Here is a 26,501-nt window from a genome sequence, read left to right as displayed (position 1 = left end):
TTGCAAGGGACTTGGGCCAACAGATGGTTCGATTACAGCGCTGTTCTATGCAATAGAAGAGTAGTGGCTATATTATCTCCAACTTTTGCAATAATTCAGTTCTGCTTGTGACAAGTATTTATACTTATTTGGTCCTAGTGATATCAATGATCTTGAGATTAGGCATTTGAGATATTGCAAGTTTCTGTTGTACCTGCTCTGCAGATACAGCAAAAGGGAGATCATGCCGATTTTTGTAGCTCCTGACATTTTATGTTGTCCTGCAAGACAAAACCTCGAGACAAAAGAATATTTTATTTCAGTTTTTATTTGATACTCCACTTTTTATCTTGCATACTGAGTGAGGAATAGAATATTATTATTGTTAAACCCTATTTTTTCAAAGGTGCACACAGGTCCAACCCTTAAGAAGGGCGGGGATACAGGAAAGGAAATTTTTAGGCCAGTGTTTATCTACATTTCCAGGAGAATGCAGGTTCTTCGAACCAGGTTAATCCATAAACAAGCAAATGAAAATAGCTTGTATATATATATATATATATATATATATATATATATATATATATAAAAAATAAAAAAAATAAAAAAAAATAGAGAAAGTGAATGCAGGGCAATATTTTTCAACTTTTCTGAGATGGAGGGAATCCGTTAAGCCAATATGGTGGAGGCTTGTTCAGAGGTCAAATGTACCTTTTAGTTTTTTAGTTAGAACGTAAAAATTAAGAAAAAGGCTCCCCCTCCCATAAAAAAAAACGGAATTTTCAAAGGGTATTTCAAAAATTATACATGTCTAACTTTCCTTGGCAATAATGCCTCTTAGATTTGAGTTTGGTTAGCTAGACCCTGCTCAACAAAATTAACTAGAAAAAAAAACTTACCGAAACAGTTTTTCAAAGAAAAGCAAATACCCTATTAAACTTCAGATCAGAAAAAAAAATAAACCTATAACAATACCTATAATTGGTAAAGCGGCAATGATATAGTAGACTTTAGACTTTTACAATTAGAGAAGCGGGGGGCAGTAGCCAAGTAAATTTCTGTTTGTTTTGGGTTTCATTTTATTCTTTAATAGTTATTTCTGGTCGTTTTGAGTGTGAATTATTATGGGTTTATATTTCTGCTTATCTTAAGTTTAATATTGTTTTTACTTTTCGTTGAAAAACTCCAAAAAGTTTTTTTCTAATTAATTTTGTTAAACAGGGTCCATCTGTCCTTCTCAACGCAAATACGTTGATACAACCCCATTGGGAAGGCGGTATGGCAGCAGCCCATTTGAGGGACGACTTGCGTCTTTTCGTTTATGCCCATGGTGCCTTCGGAGGCACAGGAGGATCTAAGGTCTGAGGACCTGACGTTTATGATTGCCACAGTTTCAAGTTTTTCAACATTCCCTATTTCAAAATCAAGTTTTCCTTCAACGTCAAAGTTTTAAAACTAGTACCAAAGTAACAATATCAAAGTGAGAAAGTAACTAGGCATCAAAGTAACAATAAACAACGTGCACAACTTACAGCCATTGCACTGCAAATCAGTAAATCGAAGTCACAATAAGCAACTTGCATAACTTAGAGCCCTTGTCCCAGGGGCTGAGGGGAGGGGGGTCAGCCCCGGAAGCATAGTTATTTGGCTTTTGGACTATTTTGAACAAAATTACATCTCAAAAATTTGGCCGGATGCATTTGGGGAAAAGGTGGAGGGGGGGGGGGGGCTGGTTATCATTTGATCACGTTTGAATCTTATATAAGGTACAACCTTCGATTTCCAATCGAATTAGCCCCCTCCAAAGTTAATACGACGACCCCTTCCACATAAACAATATATGTTAACAATGGGCAACTGGCATAAGTTACAGCTCTTGCCCCGGGGGCTGTGGGGGATTTGTCAACCCCTGAGTTATAGTTATTTGATTTTGGACTATTCTGGATAAAGTGGCTATTTGAAAATTTTTATCATATGCATTTAGGGAGAAAATGGGTGAGCGGTAGAGCTGGTTACCCTCTGGTCACTTTCGACTCTTAAAAAGGGCGCTAGAACTTTCTATTTATAATCAATTAGCCTCCTCCAAAGTTTCTATGACCATCCCTTTCGTAAATACCTTATGTTTACAATGGAAAACTAGCACAACTTATAGCCCTTGTCCCAAAGACTGAGGGGGGGGGGGTAAACCTGAAACCATAGTTATTTGATATTTGAACTATTTTGGACAAAATTACTCTCAACAATTCGATTTTGATCGGAAGCATTTGGGGAACAAAGGGCGCAGGGAGGCCGGTTGCCCTTCGATCAATCTTGACTTCTAAAAAAGAAACTAGAACTTTTGACTTAAAAGCGGATGATTCTTCTCCGAAGTCTTTAAGATCACCCCATCCATAAAAACCGTATATGTTGACAAGGGATAGCCTGCATAATTTACGACCCCCTGCCCCGGGCTTTGGGGGCTGTGTCAGCCCCGGGGGCAATGTTATATGATCTTTGGATTCTTTGAACAAAATGACTACCAAAATTTCGATTGCACGCATTTGGGGAAAAGAGGGCGTGGCGGAGAGGGAGTTACCCTCCGATCTCTTTTGACTCTTAAAAAGGGAACTAGAACTTTCAATATCCAATCATATGAGCTTCCTTCAAAATTGCTACGACCATGCCTTCCATAAAAACCTTGTATGCCCCCGGGCATAACTTAACCTCGGAGACATTTTTATACAATACTTGGACTATTTTGAACAAAACAATTATCTTAAAATTTCGATCGGTTGCATTTGGGGTAAAAACTCGTGGGGGGGGGGATAGTTACTCTCTGATCATTCTTGACCCTTAATGGGAACTAGAAATGCAATTTCCAATCAAATGAAACTCCTCCTAAGTTTAGGCAGCCATCTCTTCCAAAAACACCTTATATGCCCCCGGGCATAACTTAAAACCCTTACCTCAGGGCTCTGGGGGACTATTTCCATCCCGGAGGCATTGTTATGATGTTTGGACTATTTTGATCAAAATGGCAATCTTAAAACTTTGATCGGAAGCATTTGGCGAAAAGAGGGCATGGGGGGGGGGGGGCTGGTTACCATCCGATTACTTTTTACTCTTAAAAAAGGAACTAGAAGTTTAAATTTCCAATCAAACGAGCCTCCTGTAAAGTTCATATGACCACTTCTTCCATGAAAACCTTATATGCCCTCGGGGCAGAACTTACAGCCTTTGCCTCTGGGATCTGGGGGGTTGTGTCAACCCCAGAAGAATTTTTATATGAGTTTTGGACTATTTTGAACAAAATGGCTATCTCAAAATTTCGATCAGATGCATTTACAGAAAAGAAGGCTTGTTGGGGTTTTGGTCTAGTTGCCCCCCGGTCACTTTTGACTCTTAAAAAGGGAACCAGAACTTTTAATTTCCAATCAAATGACCCACCTCCAAAGTTTATGCGACCACCCCTTCCATAAAAGCCTTATATGTCCCCGGGGTATAACTTAAAATCCTTACCCCCGGGCTCGGGGGTTGTCTCAATCTGGGAGGCTTTTCATACGATCTTCGGACTATTTTGAATAAAATGGTTATCTCAAAATTTTGATCTGATACATTTAGGGAAAAGAGAGCGTGGGTGACGAGCTAGTTGCCCTCTGATCACTTTTGATTCTTAAATAGGAAAGTATAACGCCCCAGGATCTGGGGGGTTGCGTCGACCCAGAAATTTTGTTATCTAATCTTTGAACTATTTTGAACAGAATGTCTATCTCAAAATTTTAATCGGATGTATCTGGGGAAAAGAAAGCGTAGGGAGAGGAGCTAGTTGCCCTCCGACCACTTTTGACGCTTAAATGGGTACTAGAACTTCCGCTTTCCAATCGAATGAACCACCTTCGAAGTTTATACGACCATCCCTTCCATATGAAGTGCATCTGGAGAAAAAAAAACAAACATTGAAGCTTTATGGCCTTTACTATAGGCAACGCTACGGTGTTGCCTCTGATACATCACGATCAGACGCTATCATTTTAATAGCTCTTCCCCTTCTTGGTAGACCACAAAGAAAACTCTTGGTAAATGAAAGACGGTCACATGTCCACCAGTGCAAATAAAACAAAAATCAGTTGATAAATATGTACTAAGATCATTTTCTTTGTCGACAACATTCTCAAATCAAGCAAGGACCACATTGGCGAGTTCTAAAAAAAAAATATATGACAATATCAGTTTATGAAAATTTACTCTTACCATTCTCATGCAGTGATGCAAAGGTAGATTATAGGTTATCATTAAAGGAGCCTTATCACTAGAAAAAAAAAACTAAATTACACCGAGTCCGCATTTATTCAAAAAATAACCGAATAAACAAATCTAAGCGAAACTATCCAACCCTAACTTCGTCCACAATCCAAAATTAATAAAATTGAGGTAACTCAATTCTCTGACCAGTACACTCTTATCTTGAAACTGAGGATTTACACCTGTGGCATTGTCTTTAAGAAATGATTTTAGGTGTTTAATTTTCAGTTTCACTTTATCTTTAGCATCTTTTAAACAAGGACTAGAAGCACTATTACATTGCATTAACAATAATTTAAGTCTATTCTCAGGACTTATATTGTTAGCAAGGAATGTTATAACATTAGGTAATGTAATAGGTTCCTCGTATGGAAACACTACACTGTCTGCTTTATTGTACCCAGGAAAGAGGACAAGTGTTGGATAACTGTAAACAGTGTATTGCCAAGGTAAAGTATTCAGACTTGTATCAATTCTATATATCTTGATTTTGGAAGCCAAACCAATCATATTTGCTACAGACAGAATAACATGAGAGACCCCTACACACAGACCACACATAACTGAATAGTAGAATACTAAAACATCTTCTTTGTTCTGCACCACAAGGTCTTCAAAGTCTGCAGAGGATATGTCTTGTACACTTAATGTAGGTGGCTCAGACATGTCTTCTGTTTCAATAAAATTGTTTGTCTGACATAATGCTTTTGATAAGTTTCTATTACCACTCAAATACATAGGAATGTCATAAATCTTCACATTCTTTTCTAGGAACATAACTTCATTCTTTTTGTCAATAATAAGCATATGAAAATTTTCCGTGTTAAAATGGAACTGACATTTTTGAAGTAAGCTAAAGTCAGGATCAGTCAACACGAAATACAGAGACGAGTTGTTTATTCGAATTTCTGACAGATTTGTGCTATAATAGAGCTCATTCATTCCATACCAAAGTTCGAACGGTTCTGTCTTTAAAAATTTATTTCTGTACAGGTTAATCATCTTCTCCACTTCCGAATCCGTTTGACTCTGTACCTCACTTATAATATCAAACGATGTTTTGAGAGACAAATGTTTCAGGCATGTCCCAGTCACATTTTCATATACATTACAGCTCTCATTTAACGTGTCACTGACCCTATCAACTGATATTACTTCGGAGTGGGATTTAGGTGCTATAATGAATACTCCTACAGAACCACTCAAAATTCGGCTAATAAATTCATTGTCACTAGAATCATTTTGAAATGATTTTATAGTACCATTGAAATCTCTCTTAAGCCACTTCAAAATACTGTCACTGGAATATGTACCATTGTGATTAAAATAACTTGCTGTATTCCAAGTGAGAAGTAAAATATCATTAGGACTAAGATTTAAATAATCAGCAATTGTTTTGGAAGTTGAACACATAAATAGTATATTACTTTCATCAGACGCTAGATGGGATTTACGAGCAGCTGCTACGAACTGACTGTACAAAGAGTCCTGAAAGCGAAGGACATCATAGTATCCAATCACAACCCCTTGATAACGTTTCGTATAATTTAGAAGCTCATGGATTGTTGACAACCTTTTAACAGGTTTCAAATGACTATATATAAACTTCTCTAAATGAGTCAATATGAATCTTCCATTATAATTATTCACTTGGATTCCTCTTACATATGCAATTAATTGAGGAAAATATTGAGTTTTAGGAAAAGCCTGCTTACATTCACCCTTGCTGTACCAGCAATTTATCGCAGCAAAATATGCTAAATCAGCATATTTACGAGCCAATTGAAAAAAAAACCGTATATAATCTTGACATTCCCTGTCCCACGGGGCATAATAAAAAACAAACGAAATATCAGCACTGTAGACACCTGTGTAGATATGTTTCAAATCTCCTGTATATGAATCAATTGCATATTGTCTTCCAAAATCATCAAATGTTGGAACAGTACTGAGAGGTTGCAATTTATAAGTTGTGGTAGGTGTTTGTTTCAAAGCTTTCCAACTACTGAGGCTACTATAAGCAGATAAAAAGGCGAATAGAAATATCAGACTTCTTGCTGCTAAAAAGGTCATTTTCAGCAGGTAACTTCTTGATGGCAGCATATCGAATTACTGAAACCGATTTTCATGTTCTCTTCCAACTGCTCAGTAAGAGTTTTTTTAGGTACGACATGCTCCTTCTGAAATTAAAGACAAACTTAAAATCGCTGAGATTATTACTTAATTACCTTGAAAAAATAAAGCTTTTTAATCGTAAGAAAAACAAATCATCAAAATTTAGAGACCAAGTAAAAGCTCAATGCTTAAATGGACATACAGTTAAATTCGATGAAAATAATAAAACAATTGGCAAAAAATAAAAATTGAGGTGCCCTCCCCCCCCCCCACTCCTCCTTTATGTGTCTGGCCAAGCACACTCCACAGCTTCCACCAAAGGAATTTCCTACGTTTTTCTATTCCTGAACATAAGAGACAGGAGAGACCAAGAAAATTGACAGAACCAAACGGTGATTTCATGGCCGAGGGGGGGGGGGGGAATAAATACATCTAAAAATAGATCTTTAGTTCTCAAATGGTCAAACTTTTACGCATTTTCTATATCATCAAGAAATTTAAGCAAGCTTTTTTTCAAACGTAATTTACAAAGGGAGTAGATGAATAAGAATAAAGTGATAAAAGCCTTCTAGGCTTGTTCATAAAGAGTTATAGCAAAACATAGTTTTGAAATGAGTAAAATTACAATGAATGAAGAAACAAAATCCAAAACGAGGTCAAAATTAAGAAACCAATGAAGTCAAACATTAGATGAGCTGAAATCCTAACTAATGAGAGATATGTTGCTGCTCTGATCAAACCCTCTAAAGGCCGGAGTGTCGTTTACAGTTTTCTGAAAAATAAATAAATTAATTAAATGTAAAGTTTTATTTGATGAAATATTTCTTTTTTATCGAAGTCAACCCAGAATCCATCGTCTATGCAAAGAGCGACGCACCTTCCATATATTATACATTTACTATGTTTTATTATTTAATTTTGAGATAATCATTTCACTCATAATGATCAAAAGGTCATAAAACTGTGCCAAGGGGTTTAACCAATATAAACCAAGGGCCCCAGATTACACAACGAGTCTATTCTCTGTAAATACATTTAGTAAGAAAAGTTGGCAGGCTAAACTTTTTTAAAACCAGGATCTTACAAGAAATTTAAATATAAATGATTGGAGGCACACATTGGTCCATTACCTAGCCCCCCCCCTACTACTTTCTTAGCAGGAAGGTAGGTATTATGTGCCTTGTTTAAACCAGAATCAGGCAAGGATACTCAAACTCAGTGCAACAAACTAGCCCGGTGTAAGAGCAAGGCACAACCTAGCTACAAAATTTGGGTGACGCAGTGCACAAACGAACAAAGTCCTGAGTCGGCGGAAAAACAAGCTAGATCCAAGCTGCAGGATATTCAGTGTAAACACTAGCTAATTCTTGATTTGTTGTAAAACTCCTGACTCGGTAAAAAAGAAAAGAAAAAAAGAGCTACGACTAAGCTGCAGAGCAAGATTTTATTTAATCCCTTCTCTCCTTCAACCCCTTCGTAAAGAAAATTTAATTGTAAAAACTTGGAATGGGGTTTATTTGATCAAAAATAGAAGGTTCTAGTGTCCTTTTTAATAGATAAGTCATTGGAAGGTAGCCAACCCCTGCCCATTTCCTGTCTTGCTAACAGGCATCCCCACAACCCTTAGACCCTTGGATCAAATGTTGAAACACTGTCGCACTCTGAAAGATTGAACAGTCCAAGAATTGCCCCTCTGTAACGACTTTACAAGAACAAGAGCCCTTAATTAAGCAATCAACTTATTCTTTATAGATACATATGATTCTTCATAGATACATGACTAATTAAAAAGATGATTAGTCATGACTAGTAAAGATACATGAATCATAAATATAATTCTTTATAAATATATTCTTTATAGAAACATAAAAGGCCAGAGATACCCTGAATGCAAAAATGAGCTAAGTCTAAACTTTGGCCTGATTTGGTTCAAAACTACCAAATCCGATGACTCTGTTTGACAAAGAGTAGATTGAAAACTGATTCCTGAGGAGGAATCCCCCTTTTTTAGGATACAAACCAAGCTTTATTTAGTTCCCTAACCCCCAATCAACCTCTTCTTCATGGATTCATTTTAGGGAAAAAGGTAAGGATGTCATAGGTTACTAAAACCAGAACCGTACAATGAGTTTAAGGCCCAAAATGGACTTATGATACACCTACCCTCCACCAATATTTTTTTTAAATAGAAAAATAAGCATAATGCACCCTATTTGCAGTATACATTTAGCATATAGGCACAAAATGGGCTTGTGATCCACCTCTTTTAATTTTTTAATAGAAAAGTAAGCACATTACACCATATATGAAGCATATTACAGCATATAGGCACAAATGGGCTTATGATCTACCTCCTCTCTGCCACTAATTCTTTAACAGAAAAATAAGCATATTGCGCCTTGTTTATACCGGAACCAGGGAAAGATTCTCGATCTTAGTGCAAAATGAGCTAATTCCAAGCTACAGAATTTTAGATAGCCAGCGCAAAAGCGAAAAACGTCCTACCACTAGGTGCAAAGGGACATAAGTACTAGCCACTGACTGGATTGAAGAAAAAGCAAGCGATGTCCTCTGACCTGAGTGTAAAAACTCAGGATATTCAGAGAATAAGGCAAGGGGATAACGAAATGGATATTCAGAGAGGCAGATACCACTTCTAAGTTCTACCTGCCTTCTATGGTAAATACCATCAATCAGAAATTTCCCAGTCAATTTTAAACCCCTAGTTTGTTTTTTTTTGTTGAGGTACTATCAGGCTTCAAAGATTTACTAGTAGGATTCTTTGAACTAGGAAACTTGGAAGCCTGCTAATGCCTACAATGTAAAAGTCAGTGGTCTAAAATTTCTTGGAAAAAGACTCTTTAGGGGTAGGTATCCATCAACAAATCTCTGGCGTTAAATAGCACTCAACTTTTTAATTATTCATACAGCAAGCTACAACAGAATCTACCAATCTCAGACAGCCCATCCCAGATGAATTGATGAATAAAAGTTTTAAAACAACTATTGGTAATTGTTGAAGCAATGCGTCTAGTTTTTTAAAGCCATTTTGAATTGATACATCTGAAAGGAAAATATTATTTAAGAAAATTTTACTGATTGCGCATTAGACTAAAGGAACTAGAGTAATTGTTTAATATAATTTGATAATGAATATATTTTTCTTCTATATTTTATATTTTGAGTAGCATTTAATTTCCCAATGCTATGAAGAAAAATGACTTCCAACAGAGTGCAAATGAAACTAGTCTTAAACAGGTTTGAGGATGTGGTAGCCCCAGCTTTTGTTTCTTTGAGTGGTGTTTCTGTCTTTTAGCAGAGAACTCCATTCCAACATGAAACCAAATAGGTGCAAAATCTTATAAGTGCAAAAGATTTAGAATAACTCCCTCGCCCTATTGCCAAAATAGTTTCCTGGGATAATAAATAAATAAATTTAGAAATTCAAAAAAAAAAAAAAAAATGTTCCCACAGGTCTGAAACTGCTTCTATCTATTTTGAAAAGCCATATCTGTGATTTAACTTTTTAGTGTTTTACACCGAGGTGGAAAACAGCCCCATACATACCTACTAAGCTTTAATAGTTCCCTTTATACCAAATTAATTGTTTGTTTCTCTTTGGTCCTTTGCTAAATGTTATATTAGAAAGATAGGCAACAGCAAGGATATTAGTTTATGACCTGAGAGAGGTAAAATTTTCTTTGTAATGCTTTTTATTTCTTGAGGAGCTGATGATTGTATACTTTCATCAGTTTTTTGGACAAAAATGTATTCATACGATAAACTGTTTTGAAAACTTTGGGCAACTAACAATTTCCTAATTGGATAACATCATATGATGTATGTGCAAAGTTTGTGGTACAACTCTGCTTCAAAATGAGCAAGACCTAATTTATGCTTGCATTGGGCTTGTAACCTCTTACTCCCCCTGTCACCATACCATTCTAACTTCTTAGGAAAAAGTTAGGCATTCTACACCTTTTTTTTTACCAGGAACCACAGAAGAATTTTCCATTGTATGATTGAAAAGTCCAAGTAGGACGACTTCATCTTCCTCCCTTTCCCCTATCCTTCAGCAAACCTGTTAGTGGAAAGATAGACATGTAACACTTTATTTGGAGCAGAATTGCGCAGGGATTTTCAGTCTGTATGAATTGAGGACCAAAACAAGCAATTAGCCTGTCTAACACCCTTACCCCACCCCAAACACAAACTTCATGGCAAAGCTTTTGGTAAGATTTAGGGTAGCAGACATTCTAAAAATCCCTCTGCCCCTTCCTATCATTTTTGGCAGAAAAGCAGCTATATTGCCTGCTGTTTGTAGCGGAATCGTGGAAGTATTTTTAATCTTCATTAGCAGAAGCATAAAGTGTACCATAAATTTACTCCACCACCCTTCCATCTGTCAACTTTTCACACAAGAATCAGCATGTTACACCTTGATTGAAACAGAATAGCAGAAGGATGTTCGACTGTTGTGATTAGAGAACGTGAACAGTCAATATGTCCCTCAAATATTCATGCCAAATTTTCAATTATCACCACAAAGGTAATGAAGTAAAGTTACATGTCCCATATGCTAATATGAATGCTAAAAAGAGGAAAATTCTTTTTGTAAACCTACTCTAAATAGGGGAATTCTTTTCTATCCTGGAGTGGAGATCAAGTTGATGATAAATTAATGATTTATTTTTATGGCATATCTTATTTTCAGCCAAGTTATGCAACATGCAAGTAGGAATTTTTTGTCATTTAATTTCTGCTACTTTTACATAGCTAACTTTGAGCTGCTTGCCATTTTAGAAAAAATCTTGTGCTGCACAACAAAAAAAGACTGAAAAACCTCCAAAAACGAATTCTATCTAAACTCCTGCTTTTCCTACCCTGGTATTAACTGACTTCATTTGTTTTCAGGAGCTACTTTGTGAAAGAGAAAATAATAAAAAAAGAAGAACATGGCATTGAACTTTGCATTCCCTACTGGTGCCCCTTCATTTCTTGCCCCTTCAGTCAGGAAGTGCAATGGGGGGTTGGGGCCAGCCATCCTGTGCATTCACACACCCTTCCTCTTTGCATTCCCCAGTTTTCTCCAAATACTCATTTAGAGCTGGTTCGACTTTGGCTGAGCTTACAGAGTTGCACCACTAGCCCCCATTTCATACCAAATAGCCAGCAACATCAGGACTCAAACTCCTGTCCTCACAGACAAAGGGTTTTAAGTCTAGTGTGCCAACCACTTGGCTAGAATAAGAAATAAATAATAGCTACTGTACTTATCCTGATCTTTAGAAATATTGGATGCAAAATTTTTAATTTTATTTTGCTTAATCATATGCTAACTCTCTCTTTTATAAGTTTGCTAACTCTCTCTCGTAATCTTTTGCTCACTTTATCATCTATTGCAAAACCCCTTGTGGAGTAAACACTGCAAACAACAGAAAAATAAAACATATAAAAGCTTAGTGAAAACAATAAAAAGCTTAGTGAGAACAAATTGACTTCCAGTTCTTATTATGACCCTTCTTATTATGTTTTTCATTTAATAAAGTTATGAATTCCTAAGGTTTGGCTATTCTCAATAATTTGAACTGTTCTTGAACTTTAATACTGAAGATACAACAATTTAATACTAAGTGATCTCCATCTTTTCCCTAAATTGAAGAAGTGTCCTGGAGTAGTGCTTCCAAACCGACAAGGATCTCTAAGGAATAATCACATCTCACTTCAAAAGGCGAGCACTAACATTTTATGAAGAAGGCGTTTATTTTACAAACAATGTACCTTTAGATGTGGGATAACTAACTACTTATGATTCTTTTAAAGTAGTTTACAGAACTTTTTATGGTTTCCTTCAAATGGTAGCTTGGTCTGCAATTTTACCAGGTACAATCTCTTCATGAAAGCACAGTTGTGATAATTTGGACAATGAAAAACAACAGATAAATATATTTCTTACAGCTAAATATGGTCCTAGGGGGGGGGGGGGGATAGCATATAATTGTCATAACATTGATAGGCAAAGACACCAACTGGTAAGGAGAGGGGCGATTAGCCCCCTAGATTTTGGAAAATATGTTTTTTAATATTTTTATTGATAAATACCTTTTCTGTTATTACAATTTAAAAAAAACAATTTGCTCCTCCCCCTTCCTGACTTTCAAAAATAAATTTTGACCCTCCCCCCCCCCAGACACTTTCATAAATTGGGTACGGTAACAGTCCATGGGCGCCCACAAGCTGAATTTTAGGGGGGGGGGTGCTTACCTGGTCTAATCAGCACTTCCAATGTTGGATATCGACTTCGGCACCACGCCGGCACGTGCATCAAACGCCGCCGACGAGAGGCCTGGTCGACTGCTGCCAGTGTCGTAACGCCGCCAGCCGAGGTGGCGACGTTCCGCAGACTTTGAACTAATTTCAGCCAATTCTTTATTGCGTCAACCACAATGTTTGACCTTTTCTTTTCTCGTGTGGTTAAGGATTTCGATTTTCCTGCTAAGAAATCAATTGCGGTTGTCAAAATTAAACAAAAAAGTGTGCACACAAATGGTTTGCAAGAGTTTCTTGTGCTTCCAGGATGGGTTTTTATTCAGCCCTAGTTTTTGTAGCACATCTATTGAATAGACAATTGTCTGTCGAACAGACAACAGATTAAATTCCAGGTAGGAACTTGAGATTTAAGGACCTCTCTATTTCAAGACATCTTAGTATAGCAAAGAATCAATTTTTCTTTGGTCCTTGCCATAGGTAAGGACTAAAGAAATACTAAATAAATACCAAGGTTTTGATTCCGTGAAATAACAGCGTCACTTGAAACGGTAGGTTCTAAAAAATCTCAAGTTCCTACAAATGCAGCTCTCCCTGATCACCATCTCAATATTTATATCTGATATACCACCTGAAAAATTAATTTTTCTCTCCTAAATCTGTCTAAACTTTCCTAACGAGTATTTCATTAGCTTTAATATTTCACCCATATACAATGGTAACTATTTTAAATGCTAAGACAGTTAATAATAGAGGCCTGATTGTAATTACAAATTTTTAGCTTGATTCTAATTTTGGAAAATAAGCTACTGCCCAGTCTTGAACAAACGATCTTAAAGTGAAGTATCTGAATCATTGACAGATTCAATCACAGACATGTGTTGTAAAAAAGAGTAATCATAATTAAACAGGCTTGGCTATAAGGTTGTAGTCAGCCAATCCTAATTATCTGCATCAGGTCCAAGATTAAGAACCTAGTGTCCTTGTTTAGGGAAGATACATTTTAGTCAAAACATTTGTCCAAGATCACACACTGTCCAAGTACTGGGGGTTTTTACCCTAAATCCTCTTTCATGTAGTAGATAAAATTTTGCTGTTCCAACCACTTTCATGCATTATCTTACCCACCACACATAGTCATCACACTGGCCTCTGCAGTAGGTTCTACCTTCTCCCTAATGGCCCTCATAGATGACTTTAACAAAGTTACCAACTGCAACCCAAATCCAAACTTAATTCACATTCCTTTTCACTATATCAAACAATTTGTGGTAATGAACTGTAAGTAAGGAGCGACGCAGCTCAATTGTAATCGAAACTCTAAAAAACGGAATTTTGATTGAAATAGGTATATCAAAAGAATTGGCTTGTTATGCTGATTCCATATATATAAATTTCGTTACGTTTAGTCTGACCCATCAAAGGTTACAAGCCCAAGAAATTTTTCCTGATTTTTGGAAAAAATGGGAAATAGCCCCTAAAAGTCAAGTGATTTTAATGAAAATCATACCATCAGATTCAGCATATCAGAGAACCCTACTGAACAGGTATCAAGCTCCTATCTGCAAAAATGTGGAATTTTGTACTTTTTGACAGAAGAAAGATCACGTATGCATGTTAATTTGTTATTTTTCCCAAGGGTGATTGTATCAACCCAGTGGTCCTGGAATATTGGATGAGGGCTCATTCGAACGGAAATTAAAAGTTCTAGTGCCCTTTTTAAGCGACCAAAAAATTGGAGGGCAAATAGGCCCCCTTTTTCCAAAAATTTTCTGCTGGGGGTTTTTCCACGGGGGAATTTTCCATGGGGAAGGAAACTTCCAGGGAGTGAATTTGTCAGAGCAAATTAGACACTGGGGGAATTTGCCAGAACTCTTATACAAAATTCTTTTTATATGTCATGCTTTCTTTTTTCCGTCTCAATTTTACGCGCAGAGTGGTTAAGAGTAATTATCCGGGGTAAATTTCCACTGGGATTGAACTGTCTAGAGGATATTTCCATGGGGTGGGGGTTTCTCCATGGAGGCGGGGCCAGATTTCCTGGCATTTAAAAAACGATTAGAGATTAAATTTTAAAATGAAACAGTTTTTTCAACTGAAAGTAAGGAGCAACATTAAAACTTAAAACGAACAGAAATTATTACGTATAAAAAGGGGGTTGTCCCTTCCTCAACAGCTTGCTTTTTACGCTAAATTTTGAATTTTGTCCCAATTCTTCAAGAATGACTCCTGAAACACAATGGCTGTTTAATTAGAACAACAAGACGCTTTTTAAAAGTACTAAAAACTTCAGCATAGAGTAAGGTGTTGAGGAGGGGGCAACCCCCTTTATATACGTAATAATGTCTGTATGAGATACGCATTTGGATGTGTGGATAAATATATGTTTGCCCATATAAATGAGGAAATTATTACGAATATGAAGGGGGTTGCCCACTTCTCAACACTTCACTTTTTATGCTTAAAGTTCTTTGGTACTTTAAAAAAAGCGTCTTATTGTTTTAATTAAACGGCCCTTGTGTTTCAGGAGCCATTTTTGAAGAATTGGGACAAAATTATACCTTTAGCGTAAACAGCGAGGTGTTGAGGAGGGGGCAACCCCCTTCATATACGTAATAATTTCTGTTTGTTTTAAGTTTTAATGTTCTCCTTATTTTCAGTAAAAAAAAACTTGTTTTTTTATTTAATTTCTGAACATTTTTGAACTAATGCAGCTTTGATTTTTTGAACTTTCAGTTGAAAAAACTTCTTTTTTTTATTACCCAAGAGAGCTGTCTGACTTTTTATCAACAGTCACTGTCTGAACCTTTTCAGTTTCATTTTCACCCTCAGTGCTGTCTTCTCACGAAATCTCTTCACAGCCTGCTTCTTTGTTTTTCTTGCTTCAATTTTTCTTTTCCATCTCTTCTTAGCCTTCCTTGTGACAAAAGCAGCTTCAATCTTGGCCTTCACTGATGCATCAGTGAGCACATTTGTTCTGCCCTCCTTTCTTCCTTGAAGCATTTTGTTTTCTTGGTGGAGCTGAAATGTGGTTGTACTTGTTCAGGTATGACAATCCTGTTTCACAGTGGCTGCAAAATCACAGGGCTTACTGAAAGCATTGGGTGACACCCCCTGCCCCCCCCCCATTATAGGCGCCCATGTAACAGTCTAGGATAACAATTCCTCAACTGAAGCTTATTTAAAATATAGTATTTGCTATCTGACAATGCCCCCCCCCCTCCCAACTTTATGGTCTCTAATATAGCCCTGCGCTATATACAAAACTCAAAAGAAAACTGTAGCAATGAGATTCTTAGTTTATAACAAGTAGCATGTTTTGTTAATCAGATTTTTATGTTTCCTTCCACTGTAATCAATATTTGAAAACAATATGGCTATTTATCTGATAGATTTGAAATCCTTTGCAATGAGGTTCATACATTGGCAGCTCAACAGAAGGAAACATCTTAATAAAATAAAAGCAGTACCATTAGAATTATCATTTTATGACCTTTCAAATTTCATATTTATGTTTTAACTATGCACTTCGAAAAGGGCTCATTCGATTGGAAATTGGAGTGGCCAGTGCCCTTTTTAATAATCGAAAGTAATTGGAGGGCAACTAGCCCCCCCCCCACGCGCATCATTCCCCCAAACACATCCAATCAAAATTTTGAGATAGCCATTTTGTTCAGCGTAGTTGATTTCCAGATAGAAAATATGTTTTTGAGGAGGTCACTCCGCCGCAACCCTCAGGGCAAGGGTTTTAAGTTATGCCCTGGGGGCATATAAGAACAATGTTGGCACAATGTATTATTTTTTTTTCTTTTAGACCAGGGCACTTCGTATTAAAGGAGTTGTCATAGAAACTTCGAAAAGGGCTCATTCAATTGGAAATTGGAGTGGCTTGTGCCCTTTTTAATAGTCGAAAGTGATTGGAAGGCAATTAAGACCCCTTACTACGCCAACCATTTCCCAAAACACATCCAATCAAAATTTTGAAATAGCCATTTTGTTAAGCATAGTTGATTTCCAGCTAGAAAATATGCTTTTGGGGAGGTTACTCCCCCACAACCCTCAGGGCAAGGGTTTTAAGGGTTGTGGCCTTTTTAATAGTCAAAAGTGTTTGGAAGGCAACTAACACCCCTTCCATGCCCACCATTTCCCGAAACACATCCAATCAAAATTTTGAGATAGCTATTTTGTTCAGTGTAGTTAATTTCTAGATAGAAAATATGTTTTGAGGAGGTCACTCCCCCACAGCCCTCAGGGCAATGGTTGTAAGTTATGCCCTGGGGGCATATAAGAACGATATTGGCAAAATGTATTATTTATTATTTTTTTCCTTTAGACCAGGGCACTTTGTATCAAAGAAGTTGTCATAGAAACTTTGAAAAGGGCTCATTCAATTGGAAATCAAAGTGGCTTGTACCCTTTTTAATAGTAGAAATTGATTGGAAGGCAACTACCACCCCTTCCACACCCACCATTTCCTGAAGCACATCCAATCAAAATTTTGAGATGGCCATTTTGTTCAGCATAGTTGATTTCCAGATAGAAATTATGTTTTTGAGGAGGAAACCCCACAGCCCTCAGGGCAAGGGTTGTAAGTTAAAACACTGGGGGCATATAAGTTTTTATTAAAATCTTTGTTGTAGAAACTTGAAGAAGGGCTCATTTGATTGGAAATTCAAAGGGCAACTAATCCCCCTCTCTTGCCCACCATTTTCCCAAACACATCTGATCAACATTTTTTTTTATACCCATTTTATTCAACGTAGTTGAAAGTCATGGAAATTATGTATTCAAGGATGAAAGCAACTCCACTCCCACAACCCTCAGTAAAAGGGTCGCATTCTGCGCCCTAGTGGGCATGTAATGTTTATATAGAAGATGTTACTGCAAAAACCATAAAAAGGCCGTATTCGATTAAATACTGGAAGCGCCAGTGTCATTTTTAACTGCCCAGTGCTACTGGAGGACAACTAACCCCCCTATCATGCCCACCATTTCCTCAAACATATCCAATCAAAGTTTTGAGATATCCATTTTGTTCAACATAGTCGAAAGTTCTGGAAATTAGGTCTTTTAGAATGATAACCCCATCAGGCCCCTCAGGACAAGAGTCTAAAGCTCTGCCCTGGGGGCATATAAGGTTTATATGGAAAATTGTCGTAAAAGTTTCATAAAGGGCTCATTTGATTGGAAATTGAAATTGCCCTTTTTAATAGTTGAAAGTGAGTGGAAAGTAATTAGCCCCCTCTCATGCCCACCATTTCCCCAAACACATTCAATCAAAGTTTAGAGATCGTCATTTTATTCAATGTAGTTGAAGGTACTGGAAATTATGTATTTAGGGATGACAAACCCCCCAGAGCCCCCAGGGCAAAGGTTGAAGTTATGCCCTGGGGGCATATGAGGCTTTTATAGATAGAGTTGTTGTAACAACTTCAAAAGGGGCTCATTCAATTGGAAGTTGAGATGGCTAGTGCCCTTTTTAATAGTTGAAAGTGATTGGAGGGTAACTGACCCCCCTCTCACACCCACCATATCCCCAATTTTGTTCAACATCTTTTTGTTCAATTTTGTATCCCCAAATTCAGATAGCCATTTTGTTCAGCATTGCAGAAAGTTCTAAAAATTAGGTCTTTAAGGATGACAACCCCCTCCCCCTCAGCCCCCAGGACAAGGGTTGTAAGTTATGCCCTTGGGGCATATAAGGTTTTTATTGAAAGCGGTGTTGTAGAAACTTCAAAAGGGCTCATTTGATTGGAAATTGAAAGGGCTAGCACCTTTTTTAATAGTTGAAAGTGCTGGGAGAGCAACTAACACCCCTCTTGTGCCCACCCTTTTCCCAGACACATCCAATCAAAATTTTGAGATAGCCATTTTGTTTCATGTAGTTTAAAGTTCTGGACATTAGGTCTTTGAGAATGACAACCACCCTCACAGCCCTTAGGGTAAAGGTTGTAATTTATGCCCTGGGGTCATATAAGCTGTTTACAGAAAGCCTTGTCATAGAAACTCAAAAAGGGCTGGGAGAGCAACTAACACCCCTCTTGTGCCCAACATTTTCCCAGACACATCCAATCAAAATTTAGAGGTAGCCATTTTGTTTAATGTAGTTGAAAGTTCTGGAAATTAGGTCTTAGAGGATAACAACCACCCTCACAGCCCTTAGGGTAAAGGTTGTAATTTATGCCCTGGGGGCATATAAGGTGTTTACAGAAAGCCTTGTCATAGAAACTCAAAAAGGGCTCATTTGATTGGAAATTGAAAGGCCATGTGCCCTTTTCAATAGTTGAAAGTTATTGGAAGGCTTGACATTTTTATAATGTATTATTTTTTGTTGTTGTTGTTTATTCCAGGGCACTTTGTATCAAAGGGGCACTTTATATCAGTGATATCTGAGAGACTATTCCATTATGCATTAGCATAATGGAATAGTCTCTCAGATATCACTGTTCAATCCAAGACTGCTGAATCATTCAAGAACTGCATTCACTAGGAATGGAAGCTAATTTGGGATGCTCCCAAACCTTAAAGACGTTCACATCCCCATCAATATTCTCTACAGCAGGTTCAACACCACCTAATCTCACTGGCAAATGCAATTTAAGGCAAGGTAATCACTAGAAATGGGTTTAAATAGGGGTTAAAACATACCATTCATTTATAAATTAATTATTCTAAAATCCAAAGACACTGATTTATATTAATGTAATTCCACAAAAATTTGAATTTATAAATACCATTTTAAATATCAAACATTTTCCTGACTTCTGCAGTAAGAGGTGCCTTTTCTGTATGATAAAATTTGCAGTAGCCTAACAATAGCAAACAGAAAAATTAAGCAACAAACTATATATTGCTTTCTTCCTATAATAGTGATTGGAAATGAAGACAAAAGAAGGCATAGATAAATATCAGCATAGTGCATGAAGTTTATATAAATTAATCATGTTGATTTTGTAACCATATCAATAAAGGTATGTTTTCCTTTTTTACTTTGTCTTATAATGTTTTAAGTTTTAATCATTTTTCTTTTTATAAACTTCTTTTTTAGTATTATATATATATATATATATATATATATATATATATATATATATATATATATATATATATATATATATATATATATATATATATATATATATATATATATATATATATATATATATATATATATATATATATATATATATATATATATATATATATATATATATATATATATATATATATATATATATATATATATATATATATATATATATATATATATATATATATATATATATATATATATATATATATATATATATATATATATATATATATATATATATATATATATATATATATATATATATATATATATATATATATATATATATATTTTAATCAAGCATTGTGTAATCTAGACTAGCTTCTTGGGTAATGTTTATATTAATGAACTATTCAGGTAGCTAAGAAATAAACTTACCTCTATAGTCAGAATTGCAATCCAAATTTAACATACATTTGCATCAGAAATAAACTTCACCCCACCCCTATATATACAAATTTGGGATATATATTTGCGCAATAGGGGGGGGGTGATTTAAGGTTCAAACTTACTTCTATAGTCAGAATTGCATCCTGAATCCAAATTTAACATTCTTTTTTGTCAGAAATGAACCTTTCCCCTACCCCTCCCTAATGTGCAAATATATACCCTGAATTGGAATATACCCTGAATTTGTACATATAGGGGTGGGGGTAGAGTTTATTTCCAATGCAAATGAGTGTTAAATTTAGATTCAGGATGAAATTCTGACCATAGAGATAAGTTTGTTTCAGAGCTACCTAAATAGTCTGTTAATATAAACATTACCTACTTATCTTCCTTCATTTTTGTAAAAGGAAGGCAATTGGTTACTTCATGCTGCATTTTTTACATTTGCTGTTGTTATGTTGCACAAAAATTTATTGTACAGAAGATAGCCCTAAGTACAGACACCAGGAAAATATTTGGTATTTGAGGAAAGATTTTTTTGAAATTCAAATGTTTATTGAATTAGAACATGTACATTTGGAATAAAGCGATAACTTTAGGCCCAATTTAAATTAATTGATACAGCAATATAATAGTGATTTTTATTGGTAAAATTCCAGTTTAGCTACTTTTAGCTATCTTGGAAAAGGGTAAGGTTAGCAAAATGAAACTTTCAGTAAAGAATCCAGAGCCAAAAATACTCTTGTAAGGTATTGCCAAACTTCCATGTTAATCCTCTTCTGATTTCTATGTCTTAGAAATTTGCATATTTAATAAGTCTATAGGCTTCCTACTTAAATTTTGACAAAACAACATTTTACCTTAATTTTCAGCTATCTATTTCTTTTTCTCTGGTTTTAGCTCTGAAGATGCAACTCCTGTTATTTGAGTAGAATTTTAAACCAAATCAATGGGTTTTTCTAAATTTAGGAAATATATTTGAAGATCTTTGAAACCTCACAAATTAGGATTGAGCAAAGTTGTGAAGGTGAAAACAGTTTTTGGTAAATTCCTTGGTGGTGCAATAATTTAGCTAGGATGAAAGTGAAAACATCATTTGATGCCTTTTTTTATTCTCTTTAATTGTTCAAAAATTGCTTCTGGGGATAATTGCATCTTGAGCCCTTAAAGGGGCCCCAAATACTTTTCATTTTTGTAACTACACAAAGAAGTTATAACCTAACCTGCAAAATACTTGATTTTCAATTCAAACCATTTTCTTACTGTTTCAATTTTTCAAATGCCATCAACAAAAATAGCACTGAATTTTGTGATTTAAAACTTTGCTGTCAACAATTCAGGGTATATATTTGCACATTAGGGGGTTGGTAAAGTTCATGGTAAATTTGCAGTGGGCAATATAATTTAGCTAGAATGTAAGGAAAAACACCATTTGATGTTTTTTTTGCTGTTTGATTATCCATATAAAATACTTTTGGGGCCCATTTAAAGGCTCAAGATGCAATTAGCCCCAGAACCAATTATTGAATTGTGAAAGAGCATAAAAAAGGCATCAAATGATGTTTTCACTTTCATCCTAGCTAAATTATTGCACCACCTAGAAATTTACCCAGTTTTCTTGTAGTTCATTTAAGCAGAAGATTTGTTTTGCAAGGTTTCAATTTCATAATGCAAAGATTTTTAAAGGTCATCAAAGGTCACTGCCCTCTAGAAGGAGGAAAAGTGGAGGTAGGTACTACAAAATACCTTCCTGGGACTTTGGTCTGTGAACTTATCCCTGAAAGTTTCATTTTCCTAACCTAAGTAGCTAAAGTAAATTTTGCCCCAACTTTATATCAGTCTCAAAACTATGGACAAAGTAGGCTAATAGGCAACATTTAAGAGCCACATAAGGGGTTAAAAATGGAACAACCCCTAGAATCAATTATTATGTTTGGAAAGAGCACAAAAAAGGCATCAAGCAATCTATTTAGGTAAATTTCTAGGTGGCACTATAATTTAGCTAGGATGAAAGTGAATACATAACTTTATTCTTTGTTTGTGCTCTTTCATAATTCAATAATTGCTTCTGTTGCAAATTTCATCTTGAGCCCTTAAAGGGGCCCTGAAGGTTTTTTATACAAATTATGAAAGAGCATAAAAAAGCATCAAATGATGTTTTCACTTTCATCCTACCTAAATTAAATGGCCCACTGCAAATTTACCATGAACTTTACCCCTCCCCCCCTAATATGGAAATATATACAGACGGAAATATATAAAGATGGTGGGAGCAGTGAAGATGTTAAAAATAGAATAGCCAAGGCTCAGGGTGTTTTTTCACAGTTTAAAAAAAGTCTGGAGGAATAGGAAGATAAGTCTGCAAACCAAGATTAGAATATTAGAAGCTAAAGGGATGACAGTGGTTAAATATGGCTCTGAAGCATGGACGCTCCGAAAAGCGGATGAAGATTTTCTAGATGTTTTCCAGAGAAATTGCTTAAGGATTGTTCTGGGTACCCGGCTGACTGACCGTATTTCAAACAATAGGCTATACAAAAAATATGGTTCAATACCGCTTTCTAGGTCTATAATGAAAGAAAGGTTGAGGTGGTTAGGGCACCTTGTGTGGATGAAGGATGACAAATTGCCGAAGATTGTTCTTTTTGGCCACCCGTCTAGGGCTAAACGGAAAGCAGGTCGTCCTTGTCTGGGTTGGGAGGACATCATAAAGAAAGATTTAAAGGAAATGGGAACTTCGTGGGAGGTTGTAAAAAAGGAGGCTTTGAATAGATTGGGGTGGAGGAGGAGCGTGCGTAGCTTTGTTGGCCTCAGGCGGCTTGGTGCTGCGATGAGTTGTTAGTAGTAGTAGTAGTAGTAGTAATTGTTGACAGAAAAGTTTCAAATCTCAAAATTCAGCACTATTTTTATCAACATCATTTGAAAGAGTTGAAACAGCAGGAAAACAAACAGTTTATATTTGCGTTGCCTAATAAATGAGATTTGAATTGTTATGGTACTTGTCAATTAGCTGGTATACACATGAGAAGTCAAGTTTCGTTAATGCTAATGAAATAAAACAAAATAGGATGAAAATGTAATAGTGTAGAAAAAAATTTGGGCTATATATTTTCACATTAGGGGGTGGGGGTAAAACATAGCATATATTAAATATGTAACCTAACCTAACCTAGGTACCTTTTTTTCCCCTAAACCCCAGAAAACAGTAGTTTGAATATTGTAAACACAATGACAAACCACACTTTGTGATTCAATTCTCTATTGACTGATATCCATTTAACTTGGGTAAAGGTACCAATGATTTGACAGTGCAATTTTGGTACCCCTGTCAAAATTGTCGTTCAAACAGAATTACTCTGCTTAGCCATGACTAAAGGCGCCATCTCTTGAAGATGTTTTTATATTTCAATGATAGAAAACATTGACACAATAACCAGTACACCCAAATAAGGAAAGAGCATTTAATAGTCAGTTTCCCATTTCTCACAAGAAAGGAGCTCTTGACAATTTTTTAGGTATGCAATGTTCAAACTGCTGTTACTTGGTTATTTATTGCGAAAAAAAAAGGTTAGGATTAACACCAATGCATCAAGATACATCTGATTTTATCTGAATTCTAGTCACATTAGCTTTTTATTGATAGGAGAAAATGCTCTAATTTTGTAAAATTGGAGTTTTTTACCCTTTTCATATAAAACTTCAAACTTCTCATCAAACAATTAGTTTCCTAGAAGGTTTTCCTAGGTAGCCTATATAAAACCCTTTTCAAACCAAAAGTCTTTAAATTAGGACTTATGGAGTAGAAAAACTTGTTTTTTACAAAAACTGTTGAATCATTGGTACCTTTACCCTAGTGTCCTTTAGCATCTATCTTGCATATGTACCAGCTAATTGACAAGTACCATTGTTAGCCAATAAGTAAGTATTTTTTGAATAGCCTAGGCTATATTACTCTTGAACCACTTATTTATAAACTAGTATCTTATTTTTAACCACTTTTCAATAACTTAACTAATATTGATAACTTCTTTGTGTGGTTATAAAAATGAAATACCTTTGGGGCCCCTTTAAGGGCTCAAGATGCAATTTGTGACAGAAGCAACTATTGAGTTATGAAAGAGCATTAAAAAAGGCATCACATGATGTTTTCACTTTTATCCTAGCTAAATTATAGTGCCACCTAGAAATTTACCTCTATTTAGCCTACTTTCTTCCTGGCTAAATCATATGAAAAAGGAAAAATTCACTCAAAAAGGAATCAAATAGCAAAGTATATTCACCTTGTTTCTCTGTCAGTTGTGAAATCTTTTGAATACTGACCAAAGGAATAAAGCAAAACCTCAATTCACCTCTCAATAGGCTACTATATATGGTACACCTTAAGGAATTTAGCTCAACTGGATACTGCTTTTACACCCTACAAGTTTCACCAAAACTTATCAAAAATTTCACCGAGCTATGCGCTCTAAAAGGATGTAAAGATGGCATGAAAACTGAGATTACGAGTAGCAGAGCACAAGAGCAAATTTAGTCAACCTTTTCTGTTTCTTCAAGAAACAATTTACTGCAGGAATGACGAAATTTTATCTCAACGAAAAAGTGAAAAAGTAATTTTAGGCGGCGTTCACATGCGTGTCTAGGTAAAATCTCATGTCTAGACACGTGTGTCTGGCCAGAAATCAATGTCTAGGAAATTACTGTTTACAAGAAGAATTCAATGGTTAGCTAAAACTATAATTTAGTTCCAAATAGATTACGGTTGCCATTTCTAGCCAATCAAGAGAGCTTATATAATATAGAGAGCTTCATTTTCCTTTTGTACTGTCACAAGATAATGGATGAGATAAGCCAAACAATTGCCTTAGTTGGCTTCACTATCACGTCTGGTGTTGCATATTTGCCTTAAATGAAAAAAAAAACAATTAAAGAGAAAACAAAAATTAAGTTTCATTTTAAAAATCTAAACATGAATGATGAAAATAGTGGAACTTGACACATTCTGATTGACTGTAATAAAAAATCCTAGGCATTGAGTTCTAGAGCGTAGAACTCAAAGTCTAGCCAAGCATCTTGTCTAGCTAAGCACCGAATTTTACTTGTGAATGATCTTTGCCTAGACAATTATGTCTGGCTAGACACGTGTCTAGACATGAAATTCTAGCTAGAGATGCATGTTAACGCCGCTTTAGCGAAAAAGAGACAATTTGACAAATAGGCAATCGGTCTCAATCCTAAAGTTTTTAGCTAACTTGAATCCGTTTTGTGAACCTTGTAGTTAACAAATCGACATGGTTTTAAGCACAGAAAAAATTAAATGATACAGATGACCATGTGCCCTCATTTATAATGCTAAAAAACAGGGTCGAGCATCCAGGTGTCTTTAGGCCATCCATGATGACGTCAATGTGTGCTAGAAACCTGAAAACTGATGTTGGACAAGCACCATATTGATTGGTATCATAAACTTATTTTAATTGGACGTCTGTGTTGCATACATTCTGCGTGTGGTTTTAAGCATCGTGTAATCGCACCATGAAAGTAACTATTCAGAATTTTTTTCACTAGGCATTGCAGGAGCGACTTAGAGTATTAAGTTGAAACTTGAAAAAGGATGTTGACCTAACCATAAGGCACGAAGTGCATAATACTTCTACTACTACTACTGCTATTACAATTATTGCTATTACTAAACTTAAGGGTGTTGAAAAGAAGCTTTCATGAAATATAAAAAGGGGATGTTGAACTAAATCAAAACACAATATGTGCATGCAGATTATCAAAAGGGTGTTTCAGCAATTGGTCAGGAATAATACAGAGCATTCAGTTGAAACTTTCAGCTCATGTTAATAGAGATGTTAAACTAACCAAAAGGAACTATGTGTATAATGCTACTGCTACCACTGCTGTTACTGCTACTGCTGCTAAGGCTAAGCTTCTAAGTGGGAAAATTTCAAGATTTTTTTTAGGGGGATGTTGAACTAAATTAAAACATACTATGTGCATGCAGATTGTCAGAAAGGTATATCAGCAATGTCTCAGGAAGGATTTGCGGCATTAATTTGAAACTTTCTCGGTATTTTGGGGTGGATGTTGAACTAACCAAAAGGAACTATGTGCATAACACAAACTGCTACTACTATTAATGCTACTACTGCTGTCAGGGGTGGATCTAGAGCAAAGTCTTGGGGGAGGCCCGATGTGACAAGGGCTCCAATGAGCCAAATCTTGCGGGGGACAATGTGAGAATGGTATCAATAATTAACCAAATTGACAAATTTATTCTAAAAAAACTAAAAAAAGAAAAAAACAGGATAAGATGGCGGCAAAAAAACCTTGGGAAGGGGCCGGGTTCCTCCCGGCCTTCTCCTGGATCTGG

The 26,501-nt window shown here is 35.9% G+C and overlaps 1 protein-coding gene across 6 annotated transcripts; it reads right to left on the bottom strand.

Moving 5' to 3' along the window:
- Nucleotides 1-4,286: 4,286 nt before the first annotated feature.
- On the bottom strand, nt 4,287-24,699 carry LOC148950450 (thioredoxin domain-containing protein 11). Of its 6 annotated transcripts, none has more exons than XM_089092407.1 (3): nt 24,406-24,699; nt 12,640-12,870; nt 4,287-6,440 (listed from the first exon to the last, which is right to left on the bottom strand). In XM_089092407.1, exon 3 carries the CDS (start codon nt 6,361-6,363, stop codon nt 4,333-4,335), a length of 2,031 nt encoding a protein of 676 aa, XP_088948533.1. In that variant the 5' UTR covers nt 6,364-6,440; nt 12,640-12,870; nt 24,406-24,699; the 3' UTR covers nt 4,287-4,332. The 6 variants fall into 6 exon arrangements, with proteins under 6 accessions (XP_088948533.1, XP_088948534.1, XP_088948532.1 ...); XM_089092408.1 differs by having other exon boundaries at nt 12,640-12,867; XM_089092406.1 differs by lacking the exon at nt 12,640-12,870 and having other exon boundaries at nt 24,406-24,697.
- Between the last annotated feature and the right edge of the window lie 1,802 nt (nt 24,700-26,501).

The sequence above is a fragment of the Artemia sp. Qi Xiang Cuo genome, chromosome 7, assembly GCF_049724085.1.
Source record: "Artemia sp. Qi Xiang Cuo chromosome 7, ASM4972408v1, whole genome shotgun sequence".
NCBI classification, from domain to species: domain Eukaryota; kingdom Metazoa; phylum Arthropoda; class Branchiopoda; order Anostraca; family Artemiidae; genus Artemia; species Artemia sp. Qi Xiang Cuo.
This window is presented reverse-complemented; position numbering and strand designations above follow the sequence as displayed.